Here is a 16667-nt window from a genome sequence, read left to right on the forward strand (position 1 = left end):
TTTTGTCAAAATTTTATTTCTATAGAAAATTTTGTCAACATTTTATTTCTATAGAAAATCAAGTCAAAATTGTATGTCTATAGAAAATTTTGTCAAAATCAAAGTTTTTGTGTTATTTTCAAGCTTGAGATCTAGCACGAAAAAACAGAAAAACTTCTATTTGAGAATAAAGATAAAAAACACCAAAAACATACAATTTTGTCAAAATTTTATTTTTATAGAAAATTTTTGTCAAAATTTTATTTCTATAGAAAATTTGTCAAAATTTCATTTCTATAAAAATTTTGTTTCTATAGACCATTTTGTCAAAATTTTATTTCTATAGAACATTTTGCCAAAATCAAAGTTTTTCTGTTATTTTCAAGCTTGAGATCTAGCACGAAAAACAGAAAAAACTTCTATTTTGAAAATAAAGATAAAAAAACACCAAAAACATAAAATTTTGTCAAAATTTAATTTCTATAGAAAATTTTGTCAAATTTTTATTTCTATAGAAAATTTGTGAAGTCCCTCTTAGGTTAGGTTAGGTTAGGTTAGGTTATGCAGGATGACACGAATCCTAACTAGCGGATTAGACCATAGTTGGTCCATTGCGGTTCCTCAAACTTCTTTCCATCTTTCTCTTCGTGTCTGTCTCGCTCCGGCCGTAATGAGTCCATTCTATGATAATATGTCCTTCACATCCTCTTTTTGCAATGACATCAGGATTTCAGAGTTCCATATAAGTTTCGTTTGTTCACAGCCTATAGAAGAAGCCCATCGTCTCTTCCATAAATCTTCATATTTGCTATTGATCCTGTAAATAAACAAAGAAAGCGGAGGAAAAACGTCCGAAATGACGTTGTCCGTGCCACCTGCGCCTTCCTTAGCCAGTACATCTGCCTCTTCATTCCCAGTTATGTCAAAATGTCCAGGTACCCAGCACAGAGTTACATTATGCTGTTCAGAGAGAACCGTAAGCTCTCTACGATAGCGGCTGACTACCTTTGACCTTATGTTCGTATTGCCCAGGGCTGATATCGCATATAAATAACGGCCTCATAGATAGAAGTTCCGCAGCTTTTGCAATAGCAAATATCTCAGCCTGAAAAATGCTGCATTTATCATCCAACTTAAAGGACTCCTTAAGTTCCAACTCCTTGCAGTAAATTCTGCTGCCTGTACCCTCGGCCATTTTCGTACCGTCCGTATAGATGTTGAGATTTCCAAATTAATCCTATTTTCGTCCCAGTCCTCTATGCTAGGGATAACTGAGCATAGAGACAAAATAACCCCCCTCTTATATGGGGGATTATTTTGTAAACTCTACTAAAACATCAAGAATTCTACCAATCTATCAAGTATCTATTTTTGCTCAAATTCTACCAACTGTGGCAACCGTGATCATCTCCCCCATAGAATCGATTTTTATTTATGTTCGACTCGATATGAAATCATAATCCAAAATAATTCTCTATGGATTCGGATATACCATGATCCACACTACTATTTAAAAATATTTAATAATTAAAGCTATATGTATTCTTTATATTCAAAAATATTGTCTTTTACAGATGGGATCCCGACAATTTGCGTTTCTCAGATAAGAGTCAAAAAGCTATTGATTTGTTACGTGTTAAATGTTTAAAACTACGTTGCATGGTCTTGAGGTGAGCTTTATCTAAATAAATTTCCACAAATTATTTAAATAATTAATATGCAAAAATATTTTAGTGATGGCCGTTATTATGAAACAGTTAAGGCTAACTTTGAACGTGCTGATCGCGTAACTGTTGTACGCACAACGACTTGCTGCCGTGTATCACCCTATCATTTGTTAAGCAACTATAATGATTTGATCTTCAATTAGGCCAAGGTTTTACGAAAGACATTTTCTCTAAAAGGGAGATAATAGAATGTAATAGAAGAAAAAATGAAATCTATATTAGTGCCTTATAAGGATCTAAGTGAAAGTGTCGGAGATTTGAATTTGATTAACCCTCTGTCATTGGACAATTAATTAAATTAAACAAATTTGTTTTAAATAATTATTTCTCATATTTTGTGTTTTGTATATTTCCATTCTTACTCAAATATACAATAGTAAAATTTAACTTACTGCAAATTATTATTTCACCTTTTTACAGTGTGTATGTGTGTGTGTGATTGTGTTCCCAAGAACAAAGTTTGTTTTTATTATTATTATTTTTTAATTATAGTTACTATTTTCATTTCCATTACAAAATTAGCCTAAAACATTAACTTTGTTGTTTGTTTACATTTTTAAAAAATATACAATGTCAATTATTTATGTTCTGCTTAAGATTTCATCATGATTCAGACTTCACAATATAAATATATTCATAGTATTTACTTATGGGGGAATTGCTGCGTACCATTTTATTATAAACTTAATTAAATAAAGTAGAAATTTCATAGAAGAAGAATTATAGAATAAAGTAGGAAGGAAACAATTTTTGAATGATTTAATGGTAATGGGAAAATGGCCTAAAAGGCAAAAAGGTCACATTAATAAATGGAATAAAGAAATAGAGTATCGTTTTTTCTTCTAAATTTGGTAAACATTTTTATTAAGGTTATAAGAAGGAACAGCTGCCTTGAGTGTGTTGTCTGTTGTTGCGGGTTACTAAATTCTTAAAAAAAACAAACCTCAATATAGATAAATAATTAAATTAATATTATATAATTTTTTCATTTTATTTTATAAAAACAATCAAGCAAAGCTTCCCTTCTTTCTAAAACAAATAATATAAATCAACATAGAATGTACACAAATAAATCGTATTTCAATGAAACGTTATTAAATAAAAAAAAAAAACAAACAAAAATAGATTTTCATTTAAATTTTCAATAGTGCCATTACAAATAGATTTAATATCTTAAGAGTATATAATATTTAAATTTAATGTATGGGTGTGTGGGTATGTGTGGAGGGGGAGGGTATTTTTTTCGGTTTTCTTTATACATAAGTACACCTAAAGTAATAGTATTATAATTATATTTATTTTTTGTTGGTTTATTATTATTATTACATTATATTTAATTATAGTTAATCCTGTACATCAAGATCGGGAGAAAACCGAAAACTGTGAGTTGTGTTACTCGCTGCCGCTGTAGCTACTGCCGCTGTTGTGGATGTTGTTGATGCGTTTGTATTACTCGCCTGTGAGGTATGTGCAGTTGTACTGGCCATAGTGTAATTGCTGCTTCCAAGAGTGGAGCCTAGACTTCCACCAGTAGTGGTATTACTGCCAGAACTCGATATTAAACTAGCAGATGTTGATGATGAGGTATTTTCATCTGTGGAACGACTTCGGTTTTCTAGAGCATTGTCCTGGAATTATAATACAGTGATATCAGGGGTATTTTTATTTGTTTCTATACAGACATGTGATGTCGTGACCACGGTTGCCATTCGGGCCAAAAATAATCTACCAAAATTTGGAGAAAATTTTACCAAAAAACTACCAACGAAAACAAATCTTGTTTTACAAAATTTTATTTCTATAGAAATTTTTGACAAAATTTATTTTTATAGAAAATTTTCTAAAATTTTATATTTATAGAAAATATTTATCAAAATTTTATTTCTATATAAATTTTTGACAAAATTTTATTTCTATAGGAAATGTTGTCAAAATTTTATCTGTTAGAAGATTTTGTTAAAATTTTATCTCTTACAAAATTTTGTTAAAATTTTACTTCTATAGAATATTTTGGTCACAATATTATTTCTATAGAAAATTTTGTCAAAATTTTATTTTTACAGAAAATTTTGTCAAAATTTTACTTGTATAGAAAGTTTTGTCAAAATTTTATTTTTATAAAACATTTTGTCAAAATTTTATTTCTTAGAAATTTTTTTCAAAATTTCATTTTTATAGAAAATTTTGTCAAAATTTTATTTCTATAGAAAATTTTGTCAAAATTTTATTTCTATAGAAAATTTTGTCAAAATTTTATTTCTATAGAAAATTTTGTCAAAATTTTATTTCTATAGAAAATTTTGTCAAAATTTTATTTCTATAGAAAATTTTGTCAAAATTTTATTTCTATAGAAAATTTTGTAAAATTTTTATTTCTAACAACAATTTTATTATTTTGCAAAATTTTATTTCTATCGAAAATTTTGTCCAAATTTTATTGCTATAGAAAATTTTATCAAAATTTTATTTCTTTGAAAATTTTTTCAAAATTTTATCTATATAGAAATTTATGTAAAAATTTTATTTCTATAGAAAATTTAGTCTAAATTTTATTTCTATAGAAAATTTTGTCAAAATTTTATTTCTATAGAAATTTTTGACAAAATTTTATTTCTATAGAAAATGTTTTATCTGTTAGAAAATTTTGTTAAAATTTTATCTCTTAGAAAATTTTGTTAAAATTTTATCTCTTAGAAAATTTTGTTAAAATTCTTCTCTTAGAAAATTGTGTTAAAATTTTATTTCTATAGAATATTTTGGTCACAATAACATATTATTTCTATAGAAAATTTTGTCAAAATTTTATTTTTACAGAAAATTTTGTCAAAATTTTATTTCTATAGAAAGTTTTGTCAAAATTTTATTTGTATAGAACGTTTTGTCAAAATTTTATTTTTATAGAAAATTTTGTCAAAACTTTATTTTTATAGAAAATTTTGTCAAAATTTTATTTCTAACAACAATTTTGTTAAAATTCTTCTCTTAGAAAATTTCGTTAAAATTTTATTTCAATAGAATATTTTGGTCACAATAACATATTATTTCTATAGAAAATTTTGTCAAAATTTTATTTTTACAGAAAATTTTTTCAAAATTTTATTTGTATAGAAAATTTTGTCAAAATTATATTTTTATAGAACGTTTTGTCAACATTTTATTTTTATAGAAAATTGTGTCAAAACTTTATTTTTATAGAAAATTTTGTCAAAATTTTTTATTTCTAACAACAATTATATTATAAAAAATTCTTTTCCTTCTTCGTTAAGCTATACTTTGTAGTTTAATCAATGCATGATTTTAAGCTGGAATCAAAAACAACAATAATGATTGAAGAATAAACCAACAATAACAAAATTTTATTTCTATAGAAAATTTTATAAAAATTTTATTTCTATAGAAAATTTTGTCAAAATTTTATTTCTACAGAACATTTTGTCAAAATTTTATTTCTACAGAAAATTATGTAAAAATTTTATTTCTATAGAAAATTTTGTCAAAATTTTATTTCTACAGAAAATTTTATCAAAATTTTATTTCTAACAACAATTTTATTATTTTGCAAAATTTTATTTCTATCGAAATTTTTGTAAAAATTTTATTTCTATAGAAAATTTTGTCAGATTTTCTACAGAACATTTTGTCAAAATTTTATTTTTACAGAAAATTATGTAAAAATTTTATTTCTATAGAAAATTTTGCCAAAATTTTATTTCTACAGAAAATTTTACCAATTTTTTTTTTTATATAGAAATTTATGTAAAAACTTTATTTCTATAGAATATTTTGTCAAAATTTTATTCCTAAGAAATTGTTGACAAAATTTTATTTCTATAGAAAATTTTTTCAAAATTTTATTTCTATAGAAATTTTATCGAAATTTCTATAGATAATTTTTGTCAAAATTTTATTTCTATAGAAATTTTTGTCAAATTTTTATTTCTAACAACATTTTTATTATTTTGCAAAATTTTATTTCTGTCGAAATTTTTGTCAAAATTTTATTTCTACAGAACATTTTGTCAAAATTTTATTTCTATAGAAAATTTTGACAAAATTTTATTTCTACAGAAAATTTTACCAAATTTTTTTATATAGAAATTTATGTAAAAACTTTATTTCTATAGAATATTTTGTCAAAATTTTATTCCTAAGAAATTGTTGACAAAATTTTATTTCTATAGAAAATTTTTTCAAAATTTTATTTCTATATAAATTTTATCGAAATTTTATTTTTATAGAAAATTTTATTTCTATACATAATTTTTGTCAAAATTTTATTTCTATAGAAAATTTTGTCAAAATATTATTATTTCAAATTCTGTCAAAATTTTATTTCTATAGAAAATTTTGTTAAAATTTTATTTAAAAAAGTTTGTGAAGTTCATTTGAGGCTGGTAGTATATTCGAGTTGATAATCACTTTATTTTCGCGCTTAGTTTTGTTTAAATAATTAAAACTATATACAGTGAAATCTCTCAAACTTGAACACTCAATTCAAGTTTGAGAGATTACATTATCACATTAAAAGGAACCTCTCATAAATGGACATCTCCCATCTAAGATGTTTCACTGTATCAAAACAAATAAACAACAAACAAAAAAATTTTGACGAAATCTACATGCTCCGAATGAATAAATAAATCTCAATTAAAAAAGATTGAGTTTGATTTAGATCGAACTATTTTAATAAATTAAACGCCACGATTTCATGGCCAAAACCGAACATAGTACTGTCCATTACATTGAAATAATTTGTCTTACAGTCGAAATTGGCTCCCGGGGGCATAGAAAATCGTACCGTGTACGAAAACAGGTGGACCGTTTAATCTTTTCACACTGATGGCCGGATTGTCGAAAATCTCTTTAAGGTCTTAAAAACCGGGATTGGGTTTTGCAATTCTAATGTACAATTTCCAATCCGATGCTAAATATAGGTTGCCCGATATCAGAAATTGAAAATAATTAGGTTAAATAGAACGGAACTTATTTATATGAGAAGGGCTATGAGGACCACAGCGGCTTTAGAGGTACTGATGAGAGTCTCCCTACTCGACTTGTACATATAGAAGATTTGCTGATCATCACACTTTGTTTTAGGAATTCCAAGACAAAAGTTTGTCTACTTACTTCTCTGTTACGTATTGGCACCGGTGCAGCTTGTTCTTGTTGTTGAATAGCATTTGGATCTGTGACATCAGTTCTATCGGTATACATCATAATTTCATGGCACAATGGACATCTATCCTGAACGTATAGCCATTTGCGTAGACAAACACCATGGAAAAAGTGCCGACAGCGTGTAATCTTAGCCGAGTGCATTTCCTAATAACACAAGTATATTAAATCATATTGTTCTATAATGATTTCTGGGTGAATAACATACCTGATAACAAATAGCACAAACATCATCGAAGGCCTGGAGTTGAGCTGGTGTAGCCTCCGGTAGTGTAGAAATTTTATGAACTGCAGAACGTCTCTTCATAAACACAGACCAGCCAGCTCGGGCTTCGCACCAAATATTGAAGTAGGCATGGATACACATCATAATGGCTCGTATGGCGCCGCCTGTAGCATTTTGTGCTATCAAGTTATATTATACGGTACCAATCAACCAAATAAAAAAAATTTACATGCACACGCAATTTTTTGTATATTTCTTTGGAAAATTTCGTTATTTGATTTGTTACAATTTAGGAATAGAATTTGCAGATTTATAGCTTTATAGGATAGTAGATGAATATGATTGTATGAGAAACAATGTGTTATTGATGATAAATGTGGGGATTTTTGTGTTGAACAATGCGATTCAAAGGTATTCGTTTTATAATGTAGACAGTTCAATGATGCGGTTTGACAAAAAAAAACATATTTTATTTTTTTTCTAATATGCAAGTTGTACAATCGGATAAATTCTAAAAGTCGTATGAGAGATGTGATACGTTTCCCTTGAAAAGTTGTTGTACTCATCATGTGAAAAATTACTGAATAATTAGAGTGAAATTACAAAATGACAAAAGACTAAAGACAACATCATAACAATTATATTTTATTTATACTAAAGTAAAGGAAAAGGAAGTTAAATAAATTAAGGATCATATGAGCAGTAAAAAATTCTCTCATGAAACCTAGAACAACACCGATTGCATGAGTGATATGAAATGGGATTGTTTGAGTGATGAAATGGGAAAAATATTAGGATAAAATATAAAATATTCATATATTGATTCCCTGGCGTCAATAAAATCTAAATGCATTTGATGGTACACCTGAATTTAATATTACATTTCATAGCTAGAAATACATCAGGCCCACTTATGTTTATTCTCTTTTTATGATTTATGTACGATTCTATTTTTTGCTCAATGAATAACCAGTGTTGACGTAATTAATCCACAAATTATAAACTTTTTTATTTATCTATAAAGTCACAGCAACAATTTTGTAAGTACATACTAAACATGAAATAATACTGAAATATAAATTTATTTCAATAGTCACTAAATGGAAAAATTTGGTCGAGATTCCACATACCTCCGGATTATCGGCTACATTTTGATCCTAACATAATATAATCTCATAGAAAACGTTATAAAAACGCTTGTTAAAAACTTCGAGACCCGAAAGTATTTATAATTTTAACAAAGAAATGAAAATGTGGATTTGGCCCAATTGTGAATCTAAACAATGCAGTCGATATTGTAGATTGGAAAAAATTGCTAACAATTTTTGAAATTTTAGCATTTTTTAATGTCTATTCCTTTTTAATATTGGAAAAATTTACACGTTGACTTTCTATATATCTGACTATTCGAAATTCTCAATTTAAAAAAACTGATAAAATTTTAAAATTTAAAAAATTTTTCATTTTTTTTTTGTATTTAATTTTTAAAAATATTAGAAATTTTTGGACATTTTTAATGTGTGCTTTGCTTTGTTTAAAAATGGAAAATTTGGCTTTGATCTAAGAATTGTGTTAATTTAAATTAAAAAATCAATAAAACAATATTTACCATGTGCCTCTAATAAAATATTAAACAAAAAGAGAACATGTATATATCTGCTCAAGGGGTCCCTTTCCTGAGGCATAAAACCACAGACAATTAGCATCTTAATCGAATTAAAACAAAACGATTGCAAATATTTAGGACTTTAATTAAAATATTAATTATTCCAATTTCATATTAAATAAAAAACAAGTAAATACGGCCGTAAGTTCGGTCAGGCCGAATCTTATGTACCCTTCACCATGGATTGAGTAGAAAATTCTACTTAAGACTGTCATCCACAATACAATTCAGTTCTTGACCCGGTATATGGAATATAGAGAAGTGTAAAAATAATTACCAACGGATATGAAGTTTAGCGTGGTAATTAGAGAGCCGAGCCTCGCTTTATAAGGGGGCTATATACAATTATGAACCGATATGGACCGATTTTGTGGGATAGTTTTATCTGGAGACGATATATAACTATAGACCGATATGGGCCAATTTTGGCATGGTTTGTAAAGACTAAATACTAAATATCACGTGCCAAATTTCAACCAGATCGGATGAATTTTGCTCCTCCAATAGCCTCCGGAGGTCAAATATGGGGTCGGTTTATATAGGGGCTATATATATAATTATGGACTGATATGGACCAATTTTTGCATGGGTGTTAAAGGTCATAAACTAACACTACGTACCAAATTTCAAACGGATTAGATTAATTTTGTTCCTCAAATAGGCTCCGGAGGTCAAATCTGTGGATCGGTTTATATGGGGGCTATATATAATTATAGACCGATATAGATAAGTTATTGCGTGGTTGTTAGAGACCATATACTAATACCACGTGTCAAATTTCAAACGGATCGGATGAATTCTGCTCCTCCAATAGGCTCCGGAGGTCAAATCTGGACATCGGTTTATATGGGAGCTATATATAATTGTAGACCGATATGGACCAGTTCGTGCTTAATTATTGCAGACCATATACTAACACCACGTACCAAATTTCAACCGGATCGGATAAATTTTACCCCTCCAATAGGCTCCGGAGGTCAAATCTGAGGATCGGTTTATATGGGCGCTATATATAATTATTGACCGATATGGACCAATTTTTGAATGGGTGTTAGAGGTCATAAACTAACATTACGTACCGAATTTCAACCGGATTGGATGAACTTTGCTTCTCCAAGCGGCTCCAGAGGTCAAATCTGGTGATCGGTTTATATGGGAGCTATATAATTATTATAATTGCAGACCATATACTAACACCACGTGCCAAATTTCAAACGGATCGGATGAATTTTACCCCTCCAATAGGCTCCGGAGGTCAAATCTGGGGATCGGTTTATTTGGGCGCTATATATAATTATTGACCAATTTTTACATGGGTGTTATAGGTCATAAACTAACACCACGTACCAAATTTCAACCGGTTCGGATGAATTTTGCTTCTCTAAGATGCTCCGCAAGCCAAATCTTGGGATCGGTTTATATGGGGGCTATATATAATTATGGACCGATATGTACCAATTTTTGCATGGTTGATAAAGGTCATAAACTAACATTACGTACCGAATTTAAACCGGATCGAATGAAATTTGCTTCTCTAAGAGGCTCCGCAAGCCAAATCTTGGGGTCGGTTTATATGGGGGCTATACGTAAAAGTGGTCCGATATGCCAAGTTTCAAGTCGATAGCTTGTTTCGTTCGGAAGTTAGCGTGATTTCAACAGACGGACGGACGGACATTTTCAGATCGACTCAGAATTTCACCACGACCAGAATACATATGTACTTTATGGGGTCTTAGAGCAATATTTCGATGTGTTACAAACGGAATGACAAACTTATTATACCTCAATCACCATTCTGTGGTAGTAGGTATGAAAACAAAAATTGAAAATATAGATATTTTAAAGGGTGGTTAAATTGTAAGGGCCGATATTGAATGTGTACCACACCTAAACGCCAAGTTTTTTTCCGAATTTTATTTGACATTTCTCTATTTCAGACTTATTCAATTTGAACCATGGAGAGATACACAATCCAACAACGTGTTAAACGGTTCCAAGAAATGACAACAGTGGATGATCAATTTTCAAATAAAATCATCTTCAGTGATGAGGCACATTTTCACCTCAGTGGATTCGTCAATAAACAGAATTGCCGCATTTGGGCGAATGAGAATCCAAGAGTGATTGTCGAAAAACCAATGCACCCACAAAGAGTGACTTTTTGGTGCGGTTATGGGCTGGCGGCATCAACGGGCCGTATTTTATCCAGAATGAGGCCGGTCAGGCAGTTACTGTGAATGGTCTTCGCTATCGTGAGATGATAACGAACTTTTTATGGCCCGAATTGGAAGATATGGATGTGGACAATATGTGGTTTCAGCAGGACGGTGCCACTTGCCACACAGCTAACGAAACAATGGCTCTTTTGCGCAACAAATTCAATGGCCGTGTTATCTCACGTAATGGCGATGTCAATTGGCCGCCAAGATCATGTGATTTGACACCGTTGGACTTTTTTCTTTGGGGTTATTTGAAAGAAAAGTTGTACGTCGGTAAGCCAGCAATAATTCAAGAGCTAAAGGATGAGAAAAAAATCGGCACATTAACGGCATAGGACCTCCATTATGCCTCAGCGTCATCGAAAATTTGGACCATCGGATGAAGGTGTGCCACCGAGGTCGCGGCGCCCATTTGGCCGATATTTTGTTCCATACATAATTGAGTAATACCAATATATCATAATAAAATAAAATTACAATAATTTCCTAAATAGTTTGTGTTTTATTCAAAATCAACATCGGCACTTGAAATTTTAACCACCCTTTAAAATAAAACTATTTTGAAATGTTTTAATATGACGATAGAAAAGTTCCCCAAAAAAAAGATTGTTGATATGAATTACTTAATTTATTTTTGCGAATCGTAACAGATTTCGAATCAAATATGTATAAATTTCCAGATTTCCTTTACATTTCCCACTTGCTGAACAATGTTTCAATTTGGATGACAAGTGGTAATATGGCGGTTGACATTGTTGTTTTAATAATACTGAAAATATCTTCCTTAATATGTCTTGCTGAAGACTTTACATTCTTCTGATTTAACCTTTCCTATTTTCTGTGTGAGTTTGCCATTCATATGAATGATAACTCTACATAAATGAAATGTGTAAAAAATAAACAAAAAATTATAGAATTCGAAGAAAAAGAATAAAAGTAGAAAGCGATATCAAATTAGGCGTATGTTACAAATCGTTAATGCCAATACTCTTAGTACATTACAACTTTGTACTCTTGAGTTAACAGTACATCAAATAATCATCTATTTAGCCAAATTAGGCAATGAAGAACAATTCCAAATAATTTCATTATACCACTAAAATGGGCAAAACTCGAATTATGAAATTTCGGCTAATTTTTGATACAAGAAATTTGCGATGACATGAAAATTTAACAACACAAAATACAATAATACTATCAACTAAAAGGCAATGAAAATAAAACAAACACAAAAATATATAGATACTCGTATAGAGATCATTTTCAACTTACCCGACTCGAAGACCAAAATCCAAGCGCCATTAAAGAAAAGTAAAATACCAAAACAAAATTCAATGGAATTACCAAAAGCCCGTACATAATAGAGATAGTCATCGAGTTTCTCCCAGAAAGTTTGTCGACAGGCATCCAATAGGAATAGTGTATATGTAGCCAAGGAAACAAGAACCTATGGATAGATGGGCAAACATTTCAAAATCGCAATTATGGTTCATTATATATGTACAACAAATGACTCACCTTTACAACAACCTCTACGGAGAAGGCCGTTACTGCCAATAACCATGTAGATGGAGAATGACGACGCCATAAAGCAATCAATAAACATATGGGGGCAATGACTAGAAATGCGCATACGGTTAAGGCACGGAAATGGCGTTTGCGCGACGGATTGCGAGCAGCACTCAAGGACATTAGAATCGGTGAGACAATATTGTGTATAAAGTGAAGTAAAGCTGTTATTAGAAGACTTAAATTTCTACACAAACGAATGAAGCGCTTATCAGGAGCTAGCGATGTTAGGCCAGTTTGCAGGGCCAAAATATAAAATAGAACCGCCGAAACAGTACCCAATGATTTTTCTTCCTCATTGTCAAATGTCAAGAGATACCATTGGAAAGCTTTGCCTATATAATGCGATATTACAGATATAACTGAGGTCATTCCTAGAACAGCTGTCAGCGTGCCACAGCCATCAACTAGTAAAGTTTGTAGGGTGGGTAAAATATTGGAGGTGTTAACTTCATTACGTAGCATCATCGAAATAAATCCTTGGGTTATTCTAAAACGAAGAAAACGATAGTAGTCAAATGTGTCTTCTTTTTTGTATGGCATATGCATGTAATTTACCTTATTGTCCAAAATACTCTTAAAACACTTGGCACATTGAGTCGTTGCCATTCATTTTCAATTAGAGCCGATAATCCAAAATTACTTACAAAATTCATAGCATATTGATAGCCATTGTATACAGTCTTTCCGGCATCCATGGCACTGGTTAAAAGTGTGATTTTTGTCAACATCAAAGGTACCATATCAGCAATTAGGGGAAGGTATTTAAGCATTCTAGGTTTAAGGGGTAATGTGGCTAATATAATGGGACTAGCAAAAATCAATGGCATCGATTTTTGCAGTAAGCTATAACGTGGTCCCAAATGTATATAAGCAAAAAGCATTCCCATAAACCATTGTGCCACAACATGTGGGGCTATGGCCACCAAAACACTACCAGTGTCCAGTAATCTTGTTGTGTTCATGGACAATACGTCCTCTAGTATGCACGGACTATTTTCCATTATCATTAGGGCTGATACATTGGACCAATGTGAGAGCAAAGTAAGGCCCAATGATATCACAAACATATACACCATCACTAAATGCCGCGTCCATAGCATAACTATACATATAGCACAAACGAGACCTGAAATAACGAAATAAAATTAAGAAATTAGATAATAGTTTGAAAATATTTTCTAAAAATTTAATGAATTATTTTTAAAATAAAAAAAAACTTTGGAAAAGTTTTCGGGAATTATTTAAATTTGGTCTGATAGTAAGATTTTTATGGACCCACTATGATTTATTATACCCTGCTCCACACTGTGGAACAGGGTACAGAAGAAAAATTAAAGTTTTTAACATTAGGTTTATTTCGGTAGTGAAAGGGTTAAAAATCCAATAAAACGTAATACGTCTATTATTACAAAACAAACTATTTTGTAGTCACAATTGCCCAAAGTAGCCACAGGCAACATTCTCTACCGCCTAAACGAATGGGCGTGGCAAGCCGAAATTTGGCTAGACGCTTCTTAAATGACTTCAACATGATTAAAAGTAATTAGAAATTTGTTGCATAAGGCAACAAATTTCTTAACAGAAACATATGGCATAGTTTTTAATTTTAAAGCTTACTTGAATCTTAAAGCTTAAAACTTATGGTTTTGAAATCATAATAATCTAAATTTGGTTGGGTGTTATTGTTTTATTACGATAAGTGTAAATATAGTAATCAAAAATAAACAATTTTGTAAATTCATTAATGAAAAAATCGCTTTCATCGAAACTTCCATTTCATCCTGGACTACATAACAACAAAAACATCCGCCCGTAACATTGATAGCATAGTTACAACGCAGCTTCTGTTACTTTCATCGGACACTATATGTTCTTCTATCATCGCCTAGATATAGCTAAACAAGAGAGTACGGCCGAAAGTCGAGGGGAACTGATTATGTATACTTTTCACCACCCGCATGGTCATGGTCATTTAAGAATATCGGGCGATGTTTACGAGGGATGGCTTTTATTGGGATTGGGGATTTTTTACAAAACTGGATTTCATATACTTCGTCACTGTATATATAATTATATAATTTAAATTTTTTAAATTATTTTTTTTAACCATACCTCGAATACGAACGGCGATTTGGATACAGGAAATCTTTCGAAAATTATCAAATGTGGTTCATGTCATTATGACTTGGTTATAAGAAGATGAACATTGAAACCCCTCAAACTTGGACACTCTGAAAACCTGACACGTCCCACAAGTGGACAGTTTTCTGGGGACGTTTGTCATATTAACATATTAAAATTATTTATTTATTTATTTATTTATTTACGACAATACAATAAGCCAGAAAGGCCAATAATAGCGCATTGCCTCTATAACTAATTAATTATATAAAATCTAAAGTAAATTTATCATTTAATTAAATAACAATATGAATGAATTTTTAGAAAAAGTGTAGAATATATAAGTGCAAACCAAATAAGCAAAAATAAAGCAAATAATAAAAATAAAAACTAAAAATAAAAATAAAAATAAAAATATGGCTAAAGGTTCAAATAATATCCACCAATACTTATTCCAGAAAATAAGGATAACTACCATTGGCAATGACAGACATTTTTATTAATTAATTTATTATATAAATCATTCATTCAAAAACCTCTGTAACAGGAATTGCTTAAATTGGTAAACAGTAAAGTTGAAGCACCTCAGTGTTAACGGGAGAGAATTCCAAATTCTAGCAACGGACACTATGTACGATCTCTCGAATGTAGAACAGGAAATCTGAGGTATGTTAATCTGTGGGTTCCTAACAGAATGGGAGAAAATAAATTTCGAGAGTAAATCTGCGGGTGACGATCTCTGAATAGCCTTATAGAAAAAAATCAGTTTACGCAATGAAACATATTGTTCAAAATTAATTAATTAAAATTATCTCATAACTGAAATGTGGACAAAATTTAGGCGACCTTGGGTGCCCAGTGGGCACTGTCCACTTCTCAGAGGTGTCACTGTGCCAATAGTCTTTAGTAAGCATTTAATCAACATCAATTTAATTGCGTTCATTTTTATACACTAAACCACATAGTGGTCAGTGTATAATAACTTTAATCGGCCAAAAAATGTGCCTACCAGAAATATTGATTTTAGACCCCATAAAATATATACCGATCGACTCAGAAACACCTCCTGAGTCGATCTAGCGCTTGGTGTCCGTCCGTCCGTCTGTCCATGTATTTGTTGTTCACAGGATTCCGGTCGCAATTATTAACCGATTTGGATGCAATTTGGTCCGGGGTGTTTTTTTGGCACAAGGACGAACGCTATTGAATTTGGATCAAATTTAGATATAGCTCCCATATATATGTATCGCCCGATTTCCACAAATGGAGTCACGTTGCGCTGTTTTACAAACCGATCGTCATCAAATTTTACGCATACACAGAAAAAATTTCACGAAATTTTTTCCAATTAAAATTGTAATTAAGTTTTAAAAAATATTCAATTAAAAATTTAATTGAATCAACAAATTTTTTAATTGAAACAAAAATCAATCACAAAAATTAATAGTATCAATTAATTTTTAATTGGATCAATTAATTTTTTAATTGACCTTCAATTAATTTTTTAATTGATACTATCATTTCTGTGATTGAAGACATTTCAATTAAAAAATTAATTGGATCAATTAATTTCGCGATTGAATCAGAAAAAAATTTTTTTTGTGTGTAGTAAACATTTTCATCGTCCTTTAAGTCTGAAAAATTTCATCGAAATCGGTTCAGATTTAGATACAGCTCCCATGTATATGTATCGCCCGATTTTGCCAAATTTGGCCGTAAAACCCTTATTTATCAACCGATCGTACCCAAAGTTGGCAAAATGTAATCTTCTATAGCACTAACCGTATGTGCAAAATTCCGGTTCAGATTTACATATAGTTCCCATATATATTTATCGCCCGATTTTGAAAATATTATACAAATTGGTTCAGATTTAGTTATAGGTCCCATATATATGCATCGCTCGATTTTGCCATATTTGGCCATAATACTCTTATTTATTAACCAATGTTTTTCAAATTTCAAATTTTGATGTACTAGCA

The 16667-nt window shown here is 30.3% G+C and overlaps 2 protein-coding genes across 7 annotated transcripts in view; one reads left to right on the forward strand and one right to left on the reverse strand.

The window, feature by feature from the left end:
• Positions 1–2093, forward strand: part of FipoQ (F-box/LRR-repeat protein FipoQ) — a 27199-nt gene extending 25106 nt beyond the window's left edge. For all 5 annotated transcript variants that reach the window (XM_075292620.1, XM_075292626.1, XM_075292641.1 and 2 more), the window contains 2 exons: positions 1554–1649; positions 1714–2093. In XM_075292620.1, the coding sequence (XP_075148735.1) occupies positions 1554–1649; positions 1714–1849 (232 nt within the window). In that variant the 3' untranslated portion in view covers positions 1850–2093. The remainder of the gene's footprint in view (positions 1–1553; positions 1650–1713) is intronic.
• The window catches only part of Trc8 (TRC8 ring finger protein), a 27047-nt gene continuing 12393 nt past the window's right edge, over positions 2014–16667 (reverse strand). Inside the window, exons 2-7 of one of the 2 annotated variants that reach the window (XM_075292596.1) lie at positions 13120–13690; positions 12511–13051; positions 12265–12439; positions 7090–7271; positions 6834–7028; positions 2014–3334 (exon numbers count right to left, since the gene is read on the reverse strand). In XM_075292596.1, the coding sequence (XP_075148711.1) occupies positions 3050–3334; positions 6834–7028; positions 7090–7271; positions 12265–12439; positions 12511–13051; positions 13120–13690 (1949 nt within the window). In that variant the 3' untranslated portion in view covers positions 2014–3049. Of the gene's footprint in view, positions 3335–6833; positions 7029–7089; positions 7287–12264; positions 12440–12510; positions 13052–13119; positions 13691–16667 lie in introns of both variants that reach the window. The other variant, XM_075292588.1, reaches the window with a different exon arrangement.

This window comes from Haematobia irritans, chromosome 1 (assembly GCF_050003625.1).
Source record: "Haematobia irritans isolate KBUSLIRL chromosome 1, ASM5000362v1, whole genome shotgun sequence".
Classification (NCBI taxonomy): domain Eukaryota; kingdom Metazoa; phylum Arthropoda; class Insecta; order Diptera; family Muscidae; genus Haematobia; species Haematobia irritans.